The sequence below is a fragment of the Orcinus orca genome, chromosome 1, assembly GCF_937001465.1.
Source record: "Orcinus orca chromosome 1, mOrcOrc1.1, whole genome shotgun sequence".
Lineage (NCBI taxonomy): Eukaryota > Metazoa > Chordata > Mammalia > Artiodactyla > Delphinidae > Orcinus > Orcinus orca.
The window spans coordinates 60,198,951-60,215,340 of record NC_064559.1 but is presented as its reverse complement, the minus strand read 5'-3'; the positions used below and the strand labels follow the sequence as shown (position 1 = coordinate 60,215,340).

General features: G+C 35.5%; 1 protein-coding gene across 2 annotated transcripts in view; it reads right to left on the bottom strand.

The window, feature by feature from the left end:
- Positions 1 to 9,168, bottom strand: part of KIFAP3 (kinesin associated protein 3) — a 165,309-nt gene extending 156,141 nt beyond the window's left edge. Inside the window, exon 1 of one of the 2 annotated variants that reach the window (XM_049715585.1) lies at positions 9,146 to 9,168. Coding sequence is in view for 1 of the 2 variants with exons in the window: in XM_004269744.4 (XP_004269792.1) it covers positions 1,341 to 1,372 (32 nt within the window). In the remaining variant the exon portion in view is untranslated. Of the gene's footprint in view, positions 1 to 1,340; positions 1,603 to 9,145 lie in introns of those variants that run through there. The other variant, XM_004269744.4, reaches the window with a different exon arrangement.
- Between the last annotated feature and the right edge of the window lie 7,222 nt (positions 9,169 to 16,390).

The window sequence follows — 16,390 nt, the reverse complement described above, 5'->3', positions numbered from 1 at the left end:
AAAGAATTTCTTGTTTTCTTCTTTCACCAAATTTTCAATCAAGATATTTTAAATGACCAATGTAAGTAAAATGCAGTGAGGAAATAAATGCTGACTATATACTTGTTATGATTACATATTCTTTTTTGAAATTTTTACTGATAAGCTCTGGTTATGTAACAGTTTCAGATATATTTCTATAAAATGGGACAGGCAGGCAATATATGCTTCAGGCCTAAAAAGACAGTGAATACAGTTGGTTGCTTGATTGATTTTACAATAATTTCAATCCCTTTTAAGAGTCTATTTAAAGGTTAGATCTTTTTGTGATGATCAGGGCCCTGCCAAGCTGGGATAAATACGTTCAGTAAAAGTATACTATGAATTGAAATGATGCCACCACCTTACATGCATGTTTTATCTTTTTAAAACATTTTCATATTTGGTCCTCATACCTATCATAAAGTAATACTTGCCCCATTTTTAGGTAAGGAAACTGAGTCCAAAAGAATACATGTGACTTTCTAGGGTATTTGCACAATCAGTAACAGGGACTTAGCTAAAAATGGAGACTCCTAATTAAAATATTTTTTTGTACTGGATCACTGCTAACTCTTGGTCCAGCGAGAGTTATTCTTTTTTGAGGGATGATCTTATCTTTGACCTGAGTCAAATAAATAATCCCAACAGATTACATTTTTCTTTAAGGAGTAATTGATACTACATATATTTTTAAACTAAAGAAATGATGGCCTGTTTCATGTCAAGCTCCTGAACAAACCTCTTGATAATTACGAACCTCCTACAAAAATTATACTGTATACATGGCAGTGAAATGGATGAGGAAAGCAGAAATAAACTGGAAAGCAACATCTCAATCCAGTCTCCCATTAATTAAAAGCCACCACTTCTTTCCCCTTCATTTCAAAACCCCATGGCAGTGAACCCCAAATTGGAGACATAGTACAGAGGCGCCAGAAGACTTCAGTTCCAGGCTCCCACAGGATTTATCTATTAAAGGAAAATGGAGAGTCGGAGTATCGGGGAAAAATAGGAAGACGCAGTTTACTCCGCCCTTCGTTCCTCTACCCTGAACAATGTAATGTAGCAAAGAAACCATCTGCAATGCTGTCAGGGCCCCGCTGAGTCAGGTAAGAGCCTGGAGAAACCCGCACCCCTTAAGGGCCCCTTCCTCTTTTTAATTCACCTTTCCCCCCCTCCCCTTACGTGATTTCTCCCCTGTCTCCCACCCCTCTTGTAAGCTTTGCCCAGTGACATCTCACGGCCAACCCAAGAACCTTTTAAGAATAACCTCAGGGTCCGGGCAAGGAGGGTAGGACCGAGCCTTGGGGGGTCGTCACCTTTTGAGGTATCTGGCGTCCTCCCCCTGCATGGCGGCGGCGACGGCGGCGTGGGGAGGATTGGGGTGTCTGAGAGAGGCCGGCGGGGCTATTTCCGGGGACGCTGGCCAAAGTACCCCACACCCAAAGGCGATGACAGTCCTGAGGCCTGCAAGGCGGGGCAGCTACAGAGCTCTGGTTACCAGGGTGAAGCCGCCGGCTCCTCCCACGGCTCCTAGGCCCCAAAACGCTGGCGCTGCCCAGACCCGCCCAGAGCGGCCTGTATGAGCTCCGCCTCAAAGCGCATGCGCCTACTCCGCGGCGCCAATACGCGCAGGCTCAGTATGCGGTGCTGGTCTTTGGGACTAATCTGACGCACCCTGGGGCGGAACGTGAAGGTATTTGCAGCAGATTTCAGCGCTCGTGGTTAAGGAGTGGCTCCGTGGTCACCGCCCCCTTGAGGATGGGAATTGAAAGAGTCATCCCGGTCAGTCGAATTGATATTTCAGGTCCTTCGCTTGAAAAGAGGGAAAGGAAATCCGTTAACCTTTTAATTAGAGAATGCTCTAGAGCAGTCAGGCCCTCGGCTGGTAACCTGTAAAGAAAGGTTTGTATTTGGGGCATTGTGGAAAAGGAACTGCACTGATTGCACTGAGAAGCTGGAACTTGTGCAGATAGGCTGACCCTTACGAAATGAATACAATTAATATCAACTTTGATCGAGGGGCAAATCTCTCACTTCCATTTTGGTATCCTAAATCTAGAATGCACCCCTGCCCCGCACACACACACACACACACACACACACACACACACACACAGCTCCTGAAATTACAACTCCTAAACCATCCCTAACTCGGGCTACGTTTGGAATCATTTCCTCTAAGACAGGCAACTGTTGGCAATTCAGACCATAGGGCCAAAGGGCTGTTTTTATGTTTTGTTGGTTTTTTTATTGAAATATAGTTGATTTACAGTATTGTGCCAATCTCTTATATGAAGTGAAGTAAGTCAGAAAGACACAAATACGATGTGATACCACTTATACGTGGAATCCATAGGGCTGTTTTTGAACCTTAGCAAGTAAAGTCCTCTTTCTGAGATATATTCCCATGGGCTCAGCTTTCTCATCTATGCAAATAACTTACGTTCATTTATTCAATAAATATTAATTGAGGGCCAGCTTTGTGCCAGACATCAAACCAGGCTCTAGGGATAACAAAGGAGGCGTTTCTACTCCCACTTCTCACCTGTCACTCGCTTCTAGTTCTATATTTTTAGTCACCTTGCACTGTGTCTACACCATTGTTCCACTGCCTTTTTCAGATGCAGTTAAGTTAATGCAGTGCACTGCATGGAATATTAAATATAGACACAGTCCATACCGACTAAGAGATTTTTATCGCCCACACATTCACACAGGCTACACTATTTCTGTCAGTGTTGTAGTCATTCTTCCAGTCTTCCAGGGAAGACTGTATGGAGATAACTTTGACATCTTTCTTTGTATCATGCCCTCTTATTAAACTATTTCAAAATTTTTTCTTTTCTTCCTTCAAGATATTCCTGCAATCCAGCTTTCTTCTCCATTCTCCCTTCTACCTACTAGCCTAACCATTTCAGACTTGGAATACTGCAATTCTTTCCTAACTGGACTTCCTATTTTCTGTTGTTGTTTTTTGTCCCCCAAATATTCATTCTCAAAACTGATATAAAATTTTACAAATTATCACTCATAGCTACATTACCTTAAAACCCCTACAATACCTAATATTGCCAGATCACAATATCTATTAAAATTCATAGTTTATATAATAAGCATTCTTGCAATATAGGCTCCTTGAGATCAGAGATTTTGCTTTGTTTACTTCTGTATCCTTAGAACAGCATCTGGCTCATAGTTGGCACTAAATAAATATTTGGAATTGAAAAAAATGCATACTTGAGCTTGAAACAATAACAACAACAAAAATCTGGAGGAAATGCCCGGAGGCCAGAAAGGAAGAACTGAAAACTAGATCAATAAGGAGATAAACTGAAACTGGGCCTGAACTAGAGAAGCTGTCAGTCTATAGCAGGAACAGTACAAGATGAGCCTAGGCATTTTATTCTTGAAAGTAAGAAAATACTAATGGTATTGTGTCCAAAAGACAGTAGTCAATTTTGAGGTAATTTGCCTCACAAGGAATAATTACTGTGGTTGATTTAACAGGTAATAAAAATACAGGAGTCCATAATGATACTCAACGACACATAGAAAAACAGAAAAACAAAACCTCACTTTCATTGAAGGTAATGACTGCATCAAATTCTTACTCTGAAACTTGGTAATTAAAGGAAATAATTAAGCATTTAATCCAAGCCTTTTGGAAATAAACCATAATTTACCTCCTCTTAATGAGGGAAAGCTCTTTTTTTTTTTTTTTTACAGAAAATTCCTGCTAGTACTGGAACAATATAATTATAGACAGTTACTATTTTGCCAGCCCCAAGAAGTAATGCACCTCATTGATTTATTATAAAATAATTTAAAATGTGGTAGAGTTTCACCCCACAGATTACTTGATAATTCTAAGTGGAAAAAATGTTACTTTACAATGGGGAGATCTGGCTATCAGCATTTTAAACAAGTAAACTAGGCATCATTAGTAGTCATAGTACCTGATAGTATATGCAATAGGAAGCACACAAGATCACCTATTAAGTATTCTTGCCAAAAATTAACCTGAATCTAACTGAACTGTCAGATCTGTAAAAAATTAATAAATGAAAATCTCAATTAAATAGAGTTGGGAAACAGAATGGGAAGCTCTCATGCCCTATGATGATAGCAGAGCCCAACAGAAAGAAGAAAGACTCCTTTCCTGTCAAGTTCTCAGTCAGTGAAAAGTCATGGACTCTTTATTTACTATAGCCTTCCCAACTTCCTTTTCCTCTCTATAAAAGCATTGCCCTATGGGGCACTTGCAAGTGGTTCACTGCAATTGCAGACCCCAAATTACAATGCTCTGCTGAGCCCAAATAAACACATCTTTGCTGGAGAAATGTGTGGCAGTCTATTTTTGTTTCAGGTCAACAGATCTCATGTGCAGAACTAAATAAAGAAGATAGCCCAAAGAGTGGGGAACATACCCAATTGGATATCAAGATATATCATATCAGAATAATAATTACAAAGTATAGTATTGATATAGGGAGAGAACACAAGTGAAACAAAAAAGAGAACCAGACCCATGCACATGTGTAAACTTGAAATATGACAGAAGTGAATTTTCAGATCGTTATGGGAAAAATGTATTTTCAATAAATGTTTTTGAGACAATTGTTTATGCACGTGTAACAAATTAAATTGGATCCCTACCTCATGCCATGTACAGAAGCTAATTCTACATTGAATAAACACTTAAGTGTAGAAGAGAAAACTTTAAAAACATTCAGAAGTAAATATAAATTATCTTTATGACATTCAGTTAAGGACAAATTTTAAAACAAAATACAGAAAGCACTAGAAATAAGATTGATAAATTCACTCCATTAAGATTAATAACTTCTAATTATTAACCATGATACCATAAAGTAAAAAAGATAAGTTAAAAAATGATGTGACCTATTTGTATCACATGAAAACTAACAAAGGATTAAATTGACTGCTTCAAGATCCACTATGAATCAAAAAGGAAAAAACAAACAACCCAATGGGAAAATGGACAAAGAAGAGAACAAATTAGTATTAGCAAGATAAATAAAACAAAACATGAAAAGGTGTTCCATCTTGATAGTAATCAGGAAGATCTCAATTAAGACCATAAAAAGATACAATTTTACACTGACCACGGTGCAAAATTTAAGAATTCTAACAATACCAAATTCTGGTGAAAACGTGAAACCCTGGAAATGATTTAGTAAACATTTCAGGTGTGAGTGTTCATTGCAACTACCACTTGAGAATAAAATGTCTTCATTATCTTGTAAAGTTGAACGAGGATATTCTCTAAATTTCTGCAATTCTACCCCTAGTTATATAACTCAGAAAATTATAGCATATGTGCACAATGAGGTTTGTTCCAGAACTATCAGAGCAGTGTTGTGCATAATAGAAAAAGAAAATCTGAAAAACAACTCCAAAATATTTTTGCAGGAGAATGGATAAATATGTTTGAAATATTCACACAATACAATATTATGCAGCAGAGAAAGTTAATGAACTAGAACTATACAGACAACATGAATGAGTATTAGAAACATTATATTGAATGAAAGTAAATTGAAGATTACATACAGTGTTTTTTAAATTGTGGTATAATTTGCATACAATAAGATGCATTCTTCTTGGTGTGCAGTTATGCATTTTGACAAGTACACGAGTCATGTAACCATTACACAATCAAAATATTGAGCAATTCTGTCATCCCCCAAATTCCTCTCTGTTCCTTTGGAGTCATCCTGTTCCCCCAACATCAGGCTCTGATAAATACTGATGTTTTCTGTTCCTATCGTTTCCCTTTTTCCAGAATGTCATCTAAATGTAAGCATATTTGATATAGCCTTTCGAGTCTGGTTTCTTTCTCTTAGCATTTGGGGGCCATCCATATTGTGTTTCATTAATTTATTCCTTTTTTACTGTCAGCTAGTGTTCCATTGTATGAATGTATCACAGTTTATTCATTTACCACATTTAGGTTGTTTCTAGTATTTGGGAACTGTGAATAAAGCCCCTCTAAATATTTACATACAGGTTTTTGTGTCAACTAAAGTTTTCTTTTCTCCTGAAAGCGAACACCTAAGAGTAGAATTGTTCAGTTATATAGCAAATGTGTGAATAACTCTGTGAAACTGCAAAACTGTTTTCCAAAGTGGTTGTGCTATTTTGCATTCCCACCAACAATGTATGACTTCAGCTGATACATATCCTCACCAGCACTTGGTATTATCAAGTTTTTAATTTGTTTGTTTAATCAAGTCATTCTAACAGGTGTGTAGAGATAGCTCATTTGATTTAAATTGTATTTCTGTGATGATTAATGGTATAAGCATATTTCATGTCCTTATTTACCATTTGTATATCATTTTGGGTGAAGTCTTTGTTCAAATATTTTGTTCATTTTTTATTTATGTTTTCACTAGCCTGACCAAACTGATCAGAGAGATAGCAACAGATACTAGATCTGAAAGATACACATCATTAAAACTGAAACAAGAAATAGAAAATGTTAAAACTCTGTATTTTTAAAAGAAATCAAAGACCTAATTACAGTTTTTCACACAAAGAATATTCCAAGCACAGCTTTACTGATTAGTTCTAAGAAATAAGTTCAACTTACATACTCATGCAGAAAATAAAGAATGAAGGAATATTTACCAACTCATATAAAAGGGTCAGCATTTTCCTGCCATCATATTCAGACAAATATCTTTAGTGAGCTTATATGTAACAATCTTTAAAAAAATACTAGTAAATTAAATCAGCAATATATAAAAAAAAAATACAACATTGTGACCAAATGGGGTTTAACTCAGAATGCAAGGTTAGTTTAACATATGAAAATCCAATAATTTACCACATTGCAAATATAAATGTGAATAACCATATGATCATGTCAATAGAGGCAGAAAATGAATTTGACAGAATTCATGATTTAAAAACCTATTAGAAAACTAAGAGTAGAAGGTGACTTCCTCACTCTAATAAAGAATATCTGTTTATTTCTGGGCTGTCTCTTCTGTCCCAGTTGTCTATGTGTCAGGAAGTAAGATGCCTCCAGGTATGCTATTCTTTCTCAAGATGGTTTTGGCTATTTGAGGCCCATTTGGTTCCATATAAATTATAGGATTGTTTTTCCTACTTCTGTAAAATAAAATGCCATTGGAATTTCTATAGGATTAGATTGAATCTTTAAATAACTTTGGGTAGTGTGGAAAATTTGACAATATTAAATCTTCTAATCCATGAACATGGGTTGTCTTTCCATTGGGTTTTGTCTTCTTTATTCTCATTTATCAATGTTTTGTAGTTTTCATTGTATATGGTTTTTACCTCCATGAAGTTTATTTCTAAATGATTTTTTATAATATTGTGAATGGGATTGTTTTCTTAATTTCCTTTTTAGATAGTTTACTGTTAGAATACAGAAATACAACTGATTTTTGTATGTTGATTTTGTTTCTTGAAACTTTTTATTGAATCACTTATTCTAACAGATTTTTGTAGAATCTTTAGGGCTTTAAAAATATACAATCATGTCATCTGCAAACAGAAATAATTTTACTTCTTCCTTTCCTATTTAGATGCCTTTTATTTTTCTTGCCTAAATGATCTGATTAGTACTTCCAGTACTGTATTAAATAAAAGTGGCAAGAGTGGACATCCTTGTCTTGTTCATGATCTTAGAGTAAAAGCCTTCCATTTTCCACTGTTAGGTATGATGTTAGCAGTGGGCTTTCATAGGTGGCCTTAATTATGTTAATTTCCTTCTATTCCTAGTTGGATGAACATTTGTATCATGAAAGGATTGAATTTTGTCAAATGATTTTTCTGCATCTATTCAGATGATTGTCATCTATCAACGTGATGTATATTTATTGATTTGCGTATATTGAACCATCCTTGCATCTAGGGATAAATCTCACTTGATCATGGTTGTATGGTCCTTTTCATGTGCTTTTGAATTCAGTTTGCTAGTATTTTGTTGAGAATTTTTGCACCTGTATTCATCAGGAGTCAGGCTGCATTGCTTTGGGAAACCTTTCTGTTAATATCAGTTTTCTCCTTCTGCAAAACTGTACCTCCTAGAAGCTTCTCTTAAGTTCCAGACTTAGTAAAGTGCTTTCTCTGTTCTCCTACTGCATTTACTGTACTTTATGGACGTGATTTGTTTACGAGTGATTCAAAAGTTTTAAAATCACAGATTTAAAATTACATTTCCAGTCACAGTTCTTGACACATAGTGATAACTAACAAATGGTAGCTCCTGCTTTATCAGATATAATTACAGCTTTCAAGAAGCACATAAAGTACTCACCATGTATGTAAACAGATAACTTGACTGTCATATTGGCAATGTGAAACAAGTAGAATGTTGGCACAAAAAAGGAAATAATCCACTCATGGTGGATAGAAGCTTAGAGTAGGGCTCAAAAAGGATAAATTAAAAATTGCTTACGAGAGAAACATAATAGGGATATCCTAGGAAAGGGCAATAGTATACACACAATATATAAACAATAGTATATACACAAACATATGAAATATCAGTATATATTTAGGTAAATGCAAGTAGTTGAGATAGTTAGGGAGTTAGGTTTGAGTAGGAGAGCAATGAAAAATAAATTTGGAAAATTCAGGAGGGGCAAAATTGTGGAAAGCCTGCTATAAGAGAGTGTGGTATTTGCATATTCTCTGCACACATCGAGAGCCATGAAAGCATTTTTTTTTTTTTTTTTGCAGTACGCGGACCTCTCACTGTTGTGGCCTCTCCCGTTGTGGAGCACAGGCTCCGGACGCGCAGGCTCAGCAGCCATGGCTCATGGGCCCAGCTGCTCCGTGGCATGTGGGATCCTCCCGGACTGGGGCACGAACCCGTGTCCCCTGCATCGGCAGGCGGACCCCCCCAACCACTGTGCCACCAGGGAAGCCCCATGAAAGCATTTTAATATAGAAAAATTATATGTTGAAATTTATTATTTTAACAGTATTAATTGTTCTATATTTTATCCACACAGCAACAGAGAACAGAGATGTAAGAATCACATTTTTTCTTCTCCATATCTGCTGCTTTTAAATTTCAATGCTAATTTGCTTCAGAAGTTCACAGAAAATCATTTCTTACCTTGTGACTGCCTTTGGGATATCATCAAATGGCCATCGTGGTCCGAAGAATCCACATCCACTGGCTATTAATGTGGTCATCTTCTCACTTTTCAAGTTAATTTGAGCTCACATTGCACATCTTAATGCAAAAGAGATTTAAGTTAAGAGGATCCTTTAAAATACATCCTCTTCTTGATGGTGGTAATCTCTGCATTCAACTAGTATGATGTAAGACAACAATTATGACATCATTCATTAGGTTTCTCCAAGGGTCAGAACAGAGAGGGAGGTGGCCTACTAGGAAAATAATGAATCTCTGTGCTTTTTTTCTTCCCCATGTTCTCTTACAGCCTGAACTATACTTTGAGACAATAATTGTGTCAGCTATTTAAATACATGTCAACCTGATGATCCTTAAAGACATCTGTCGAATGAATATTATCCAGTATAAATAGAAGATGTATTTTGTCATACATGTACACACACATTCATGCACACACAAAAACACCTGTGTTTGTGAATTTGTATGTGTAGTTATATACGTACATGTTCAATTGGAAGTTCCGTGCTTTTGTGTGTGTGCTTTTAGAGATGTGCACATGACATGGTGAGGGAAGAAGAGGATCTGAGTATATCCAGCCAGATCAGCTGTATTTATTAACCTAAACAAAATTTATGAGCAGGCATTACTTTAGACTTGAATATGCAAAAATGAATAGATATAGTTCCTGACTTGAAGAATTGTATCTACATCCAGTAGGGATACACACAAAATGAAGAAATAAAATTCAAAATAATACATTCTATGATAGAGCTATAATGCATCTCTATAGAAACTGAAGAGATGAGTGTGGATTCAGACATTTAAATCTATTCTGCACAATACACTCATCCAAGAATTGAAGCTATGAGAAGAATAAGATACAGACCTTACCTTGAAGGAATTAAAAACTATGAATAGGCAATCAGAGGACAAGTAATTGGTGTTTCAGCCATATTTCCCACACATCTACATCCCATGTCAAGTTTTGTTTTGTTTTGTTTTTGTCCTGGATTATTTTAAACTGCTCTTACCTATTGATTTTTTTCTATAAAGAATATGCTGCACCATATCTTTTCAATTTATTGCTTCAATTCCATAATCCCTCACTATGATAGAAGTTTCATTTGAGTTAGATATTTAAGTGAATCCAATCTCTCATTAAATACACATTTTTTTAGTGCATATTATGTGTTCCAGGTACACTTCAGAGCTAAACTTGTAGTCTGGATGGATAAATTCAGGCAATGGCTATAATAATAATCAGACATCTCTTCTAAAGCCTTAATAGCAGAATTAGAAAATGTTTAGAGCATGACAACTACTGCTGCATACCTCTGCTAGAATGAGTTGAAAGCTATTTGGTCACCAAAGAGTGCTCTCTCCTCTTCACCTCGTTAACAAAGGTATTACCATAACATAAGTGTTTATGACATACCCTCTGGGTCACTAAGAACAGAACCAGAACTGCCAATTCATTCCAGATCAGTTCCTAGCAACTGCCAGTTAGCAATAACTTTGAAGTTGGGTAAGAGATGAATATATTTCTTCCAGGGATGAAATATATGATGTTCCAACGAGTGATGTAACTCCATCCTTTTAAGTATGGGGCCGAAATTAAACCATATGTTATTTGACTGTTTAACTTTTCTTTCTTTTTCCTTCTCTTCCCCATCTTTCTCTTCTTTCCTTCTTTATCCCTTCTTTTCTTCCTTTCTTTTTTCTTTCTTTTTGTGTATAGACAGCACATGTGTCATAAAAATAATAGCATACTGGAAAAATAATTTTTTTCTGATTTGGAAAATTTCCTGCCAAATCGATATCTCTTTACTGTAATCATTACCATATCAGGAGAGGAAGTAGATACACATCAAAGACCCTGAGAAATGGTTGAAGTAGGGTCAGAATCTTTCCTGTGTGTTAGTGAGAAAAAGGAATTGAAATTCATCTCATTTTAGTTCACACTTCAATACCTTGTCCATATTGCTTTTTTTTTTAAGAGGGAGAGGTAAAAAATAAGATACTGCTACTCTAAGTTTGACAAATTGTAAAATATTTCTGTTAAATCAGTCCTCTTCCTGCCTTTCCCACCCATTGGCATGTGAACTTCTTTTTCTTTCCAAATGAGTCAGTTGAGAGAATGTCAACACTGCTCTAAGTAGAAGATGCTATCATGCCATCACAAAAGCAAAACAAAGTAAAAACAAAATAAACAAAATGCTGCTTTTCCACTTAGCAGCATTTGCTGTCCTCGGGATATGGTGATGTGTACTTCACTTTAAATGGTCTCTTCACTGAATTCTATCAAATACTCTCCCCCATAACCAAATGAACAGCGGGTGAAAATTCCTCTATCTGAACTAAGGAAGCATTAACAGCCTAAACATTTTTAACAAGATTGGTTTTATTTTACCTTATTAAAATATTTTCATGGCTCCCAGAATACCTTTCTTTTTTAGACATTGAGATGTTGGGCTAGGATTGATTCCAAGGTTATTCTGTTGCCAATACCTTTGAGTTCATAATATCATTAAAACTGAAGAAATATGAAAAGCCTGAAATGGAAAGTCAAATATAACTAAAGGAACACATACTCTTTCATTTTGCTGTTAAGTTTACTCAGAGCAAAGAAAAAGCAAAACAGGCCATAGGAAGTGTTCAGTAAATAAGTTTTGAATGAATATCTATAGACAAAGAGGGAAATCACCAGATAAAATAAAATTACTGGTGCTTTTTCATAAAGTAGTAGGTTCTACATTTAACTTTTTGCATGTAGGCCACTAGAGTAAAGACTATACAGAAATTGGGGCGTTTGCATTTTTTTCTCTAATAGTATTCCTCATAGAGAGAGCAGTGGGCAAGAGGGAGGCTGGGTGATAGTCCTTTATTTATTTCTACCTCAGTATACCTTTACTTTGTTTCTATTTTACTGGTTTCTGCTGGCCCAAGGATAAATCTATTTTATTGTACTAAAAAACTCTATATAGTGATATAGAAGGAAGGGCCCATTTTTTAATCAGGTTGTTGGTCTTTATAATGTTAACTTGTGTTAGTTCTTTGTATATTTTGGATATTAACCCCTTATCAGATGCATCATTGGCAAATATCTTCTCCTATTCAGTAGGTGGCCTCTTCATTTTGTTGATAGTTTCTTTGCTGTACAAAAGCTTTTTAGTTTGACATAGTCCCATTTTTAATTTTTGCTTTTGTTTCCCTTGCCTGAGGAGACATACTGAAAATATATAGCTAAGGCTGGTATCAAAGAACATACTGCCTGTGTTTTCTCCTAGGAGTTTTATGGTTTCAGGCCTTACATTTAGATATATAATCTATTTTATTTTTGTATATGGTGTAAGAAAGTAGTCCAGTTTGATTCCCTTGCATGCGGCTGTCCAGTTATCCAAACACCATTTATTGAAGAGGCTGTCTTTTCTCCATCGTGTATTCTTCCTCCTTTGTTGTAGATTAATTGACCATAAAAGTTTAGGTTTATTTCTGGGCCCTCTATTATGTTCCATTGATCTTTGTGTTTGTTTTTGTGCCAGTACTATACTGTTTGGGCTACTATAGCTTTTACTATAGTTTGAAGTCCAGGAGTGTGATACCTCCGGCTTCGTTCTTCTTGCTCAAGATTGTGTTGGCTATTTGGTGTTTTTTTGTGTTTCCATACAAATTTTAGAGTTATTTGTTCCAGTTCTGTGAAAAATATCATTGGTATTTTCATAGGAATTGCATTGAATGTGTAGATTGTTTTGGGAAATATAGTCATTTTAACAATATTAATTCTTCCAATCCATGAGCACAGTATATCTTTCCATTTGTGTTGTCTTCAGTTTCTTTCAACAGTGTCTTATAGTTTTCTGAGTACAGGTCTTTTGCCTCTTTGGTTAGATTTATTCCTAGGCATTTTATTCTTTTTGATGCAATTGTGAATGGGATTGTTTTTCTCTGATAGTTCATTGTTAATGTATAGAAATGCAGCACATTTCTGCATAGTAATTTTGTTTCCTGCAACTTTAATGAATTCATTTATTAGTTCCAGTAGTTTTTTGGTGGCATTTTTAGGATTTTCTATATATAGAATCATGTCATCTGCAAACAGTTGCAGTTTCTTTTTCAATTTGAATTTCTTTTATTTATTTATTTTTTTGTGTGCAATTGCTGTGGCTAGGACTTCCAATACTACATTGAATAAAAATGGCAAGTGTGGGCATCCTTGTCTTGTTCCTGATCTTAAAGAAAATGTTTTCAGCTTTTTACTGTTGAATATGATGTTAACAGTAAGCTTGTCATATATGGCCTTTATTAAGTTGAGGTATGTTCCCTCTAGAGGTATGTTCCCTCTACATCTGATTTTGTCAGAACTTTTTCTGCATTTATTGAGATGATCGTATGATTTTTCTTCTTCAATTTTGTAATGAGGTGTGTCACATTGATTGATTTGTGCATATTAAACGATCCTTGCATCCCTGGGATAAATCCCATTTGATCATAGTGTATAATCTTTTTAATGTATTGTTGAATTTGGTTTGCTAATATTTCATTGAGGACTTTTGCATCTATATTCATCAGGGATTTGGGTCTGTACTTTTCTTTTTTTTGTGGTGTTTTTGTCTGATTTAGTATCAGAGTGATGCTGGCTTCGTAGAATGAGATCAGAAGTTTCCTTCCTCTGCAATGTTTTGGAATAGTTTGGGAAGGATAGGTGTTAACTCTTCTTTAAATGTTCGGTGAAATTCTCCTGTGAAGACATCTTGTCCTGTACTGTTGTTTGTTGGGAGTTTTAAAAACATTATTGATTCAGTTTCATTACTGGTAAATGGTCTGTTCATATTTTCTATTTCTTCTTATTCAGTCTTGGGAGATTGTACATTTCTAGGAATTTGTCCATTTCTTCTAGGTTGTCAACCAGTCTTTATTCAGTGTCTTTTAGTCATTTTGGTTGTCTGAAGCTCATTGTCTAGTATATTCTTTAGGAAGTGCTCATGGGAGCAATATTCCTTGAGGTCTTGTTTATTGATAATGGTTGTCTGTGCTTTTTATACTTGAAGTTCAGTATTACTGAATATAAAATCCTTGGCTCACATTTTCTTTCCTTAACTCATTATTGACTGGGGGATTTTTGCAGAAACTAATACGTGTGGCTGGCGATTTTTATTTTGGCTGGCCAAAAATTAATTCTGTTATTTCACTAACACTTTGCGGATTATTACATTCAATAGTTACACCTGACACACCTGTAAAGTCTTCTAATTTTGTGAAATATTCTCTTCAATCCACTCTTCTGTAGAAGCAAAGGAGCATTCTCCAGCACCATGAATTTCATTTTCACTTTCCATATCAGAATCAATCACTAAGGTTTTTTGTCTTTTTGTTGGTCTAATATTCATATTGTCTGAATCAGAACTATATTCTGAAGAACTATCATCTTTTGAGACACTAGTATATGTTGCTCAGACAATCAGAAAATTCACTGAAAAATTCTTCTTCACTCAAAATTTCGCAATGCATCATTTTTGAAAATTTTGCATTTATAATATACACAAGGTATAGAGCAAAATGTGAATAACAACAATCATAAGTTGTATAATGAACCCTTGATCAATTTTAAGCTCTAACAACTTCCCCCTGGTGATGATAATTGTATCTCTCTCTAAAAACATATTGATAGGTCTCTGGTGAATAATGTCTTAAGTGTCTTAAGTATGTTACTTTATTTTCTTCTGGCATAAAGTGTTGCTGATTAGAAGTTTGTTAATGTAATTTTCTGTTCTTTATAAGTCACACATGTTTTTTGCATAAAAGGCCAAAATTTTTTTTCTTTTTTACAAGGTCTAGTAATTTTATTAGACTATGATTTGATGTTGGTTATTCTGCATGGATAATCAGTTATATGGTGTGCTCTTTCAATATGTAGTTTCACATCCTTTTAAAAAATATCAGCGGGTGGGGCTTCCCTAGTGGCGCAGTGGTTGAGAGTCCACCTGCCGATGCAGGGGACACGGGTTTGTGCCCCGGTCCGGGAAGATCTCACATCCCGCGGAGCGGCTAGGCCCGTGGGCCATGGCTGCTGAGCCTGCGCGTCCGGAGCCTGTGCTCCGCAACGGGAGAAGCCACAACAGTGAGAGGCCCATGTACCGCAAACAACAACAACAACAACAACAACAAATATCAGGAATACTTTCTTGAATTATAATTTAAAAAATTTGTTTTGCTCTTTTCCTTGGGTTTTCATCTTCAGGGACTCCTAATACTCATATATTGCAACTTCTTTGCCTATCTTAAATGTCATTTTCTCTTAAATTCATTTTATCACTCTTCATCTCATTATAATTTAATTTTTTCTCCTTTTGATTTTCTAATTTTAATTCTTTATTTGTTGCATTTATTTACTCATGTATTCTAGTATAGCTTACATTTTTAAAAGATTTTAAATTTCTAATTCTGTTTTGAATTGAATCACCTTATTTCTGACTTTTCTACTTTTGATTTATGTTATTTCATGTTCTATATCATTAATATAGATTGGGTTCTTCTGAAATAATAATTTGCAGTTTTGATCTTTTTTTCTATCTTTCATGTCTTTCTGGTGTGATTTCATTGTGATTATATGGGATTTGACCTTGATACATTTTAAGTTGTTCATTTCTTATAAAATTATATTTGGAATGTTTAGAAAGTAGTAGATTTTTCTGACTTCACAGACCTCCCCCTTCTGCTATCTGCATACAGTGTTAAAAATATAGCACCTTGCTTTCTGAGATTTTCTGGCTCTGTTCAGCTTCCCCACTATTATCAGTATCTTCTTCCTTTTTTGTCTCTTTCTTGCTAAACCATGCCTCCAGTCCCAGTAATTTCTCTTCAGTATAGAGACCTGTGCCCTCGTGTGTCAAGTGTGAGAGTTCCTAGATAGCAGACTGCTTCACCTTTAAAGAACTTACAACAGGAGCTTTACACTCACATGCTGCTGGAGTGAACAATATCTTTTTCAGTTTCAGCCACTCTTCTCAAATTGGCATGTTGTACTTTTCAGGTATTATCTATTGGGCGTTTTTTGGTTCTCTTATTCTTTGGGTCATCAAATGCCTTGTTATTTTCTGCTGCTTTCTCCCACACAGATGCCAATGACACAAAGGTCTTGTGACTATTGGTAGTTTGTCTCTACCTGCTTGTATTTTGAGGTTGTGTTGTACCTTGTTACCCAGTTTGTTGAATGTTTGTTTT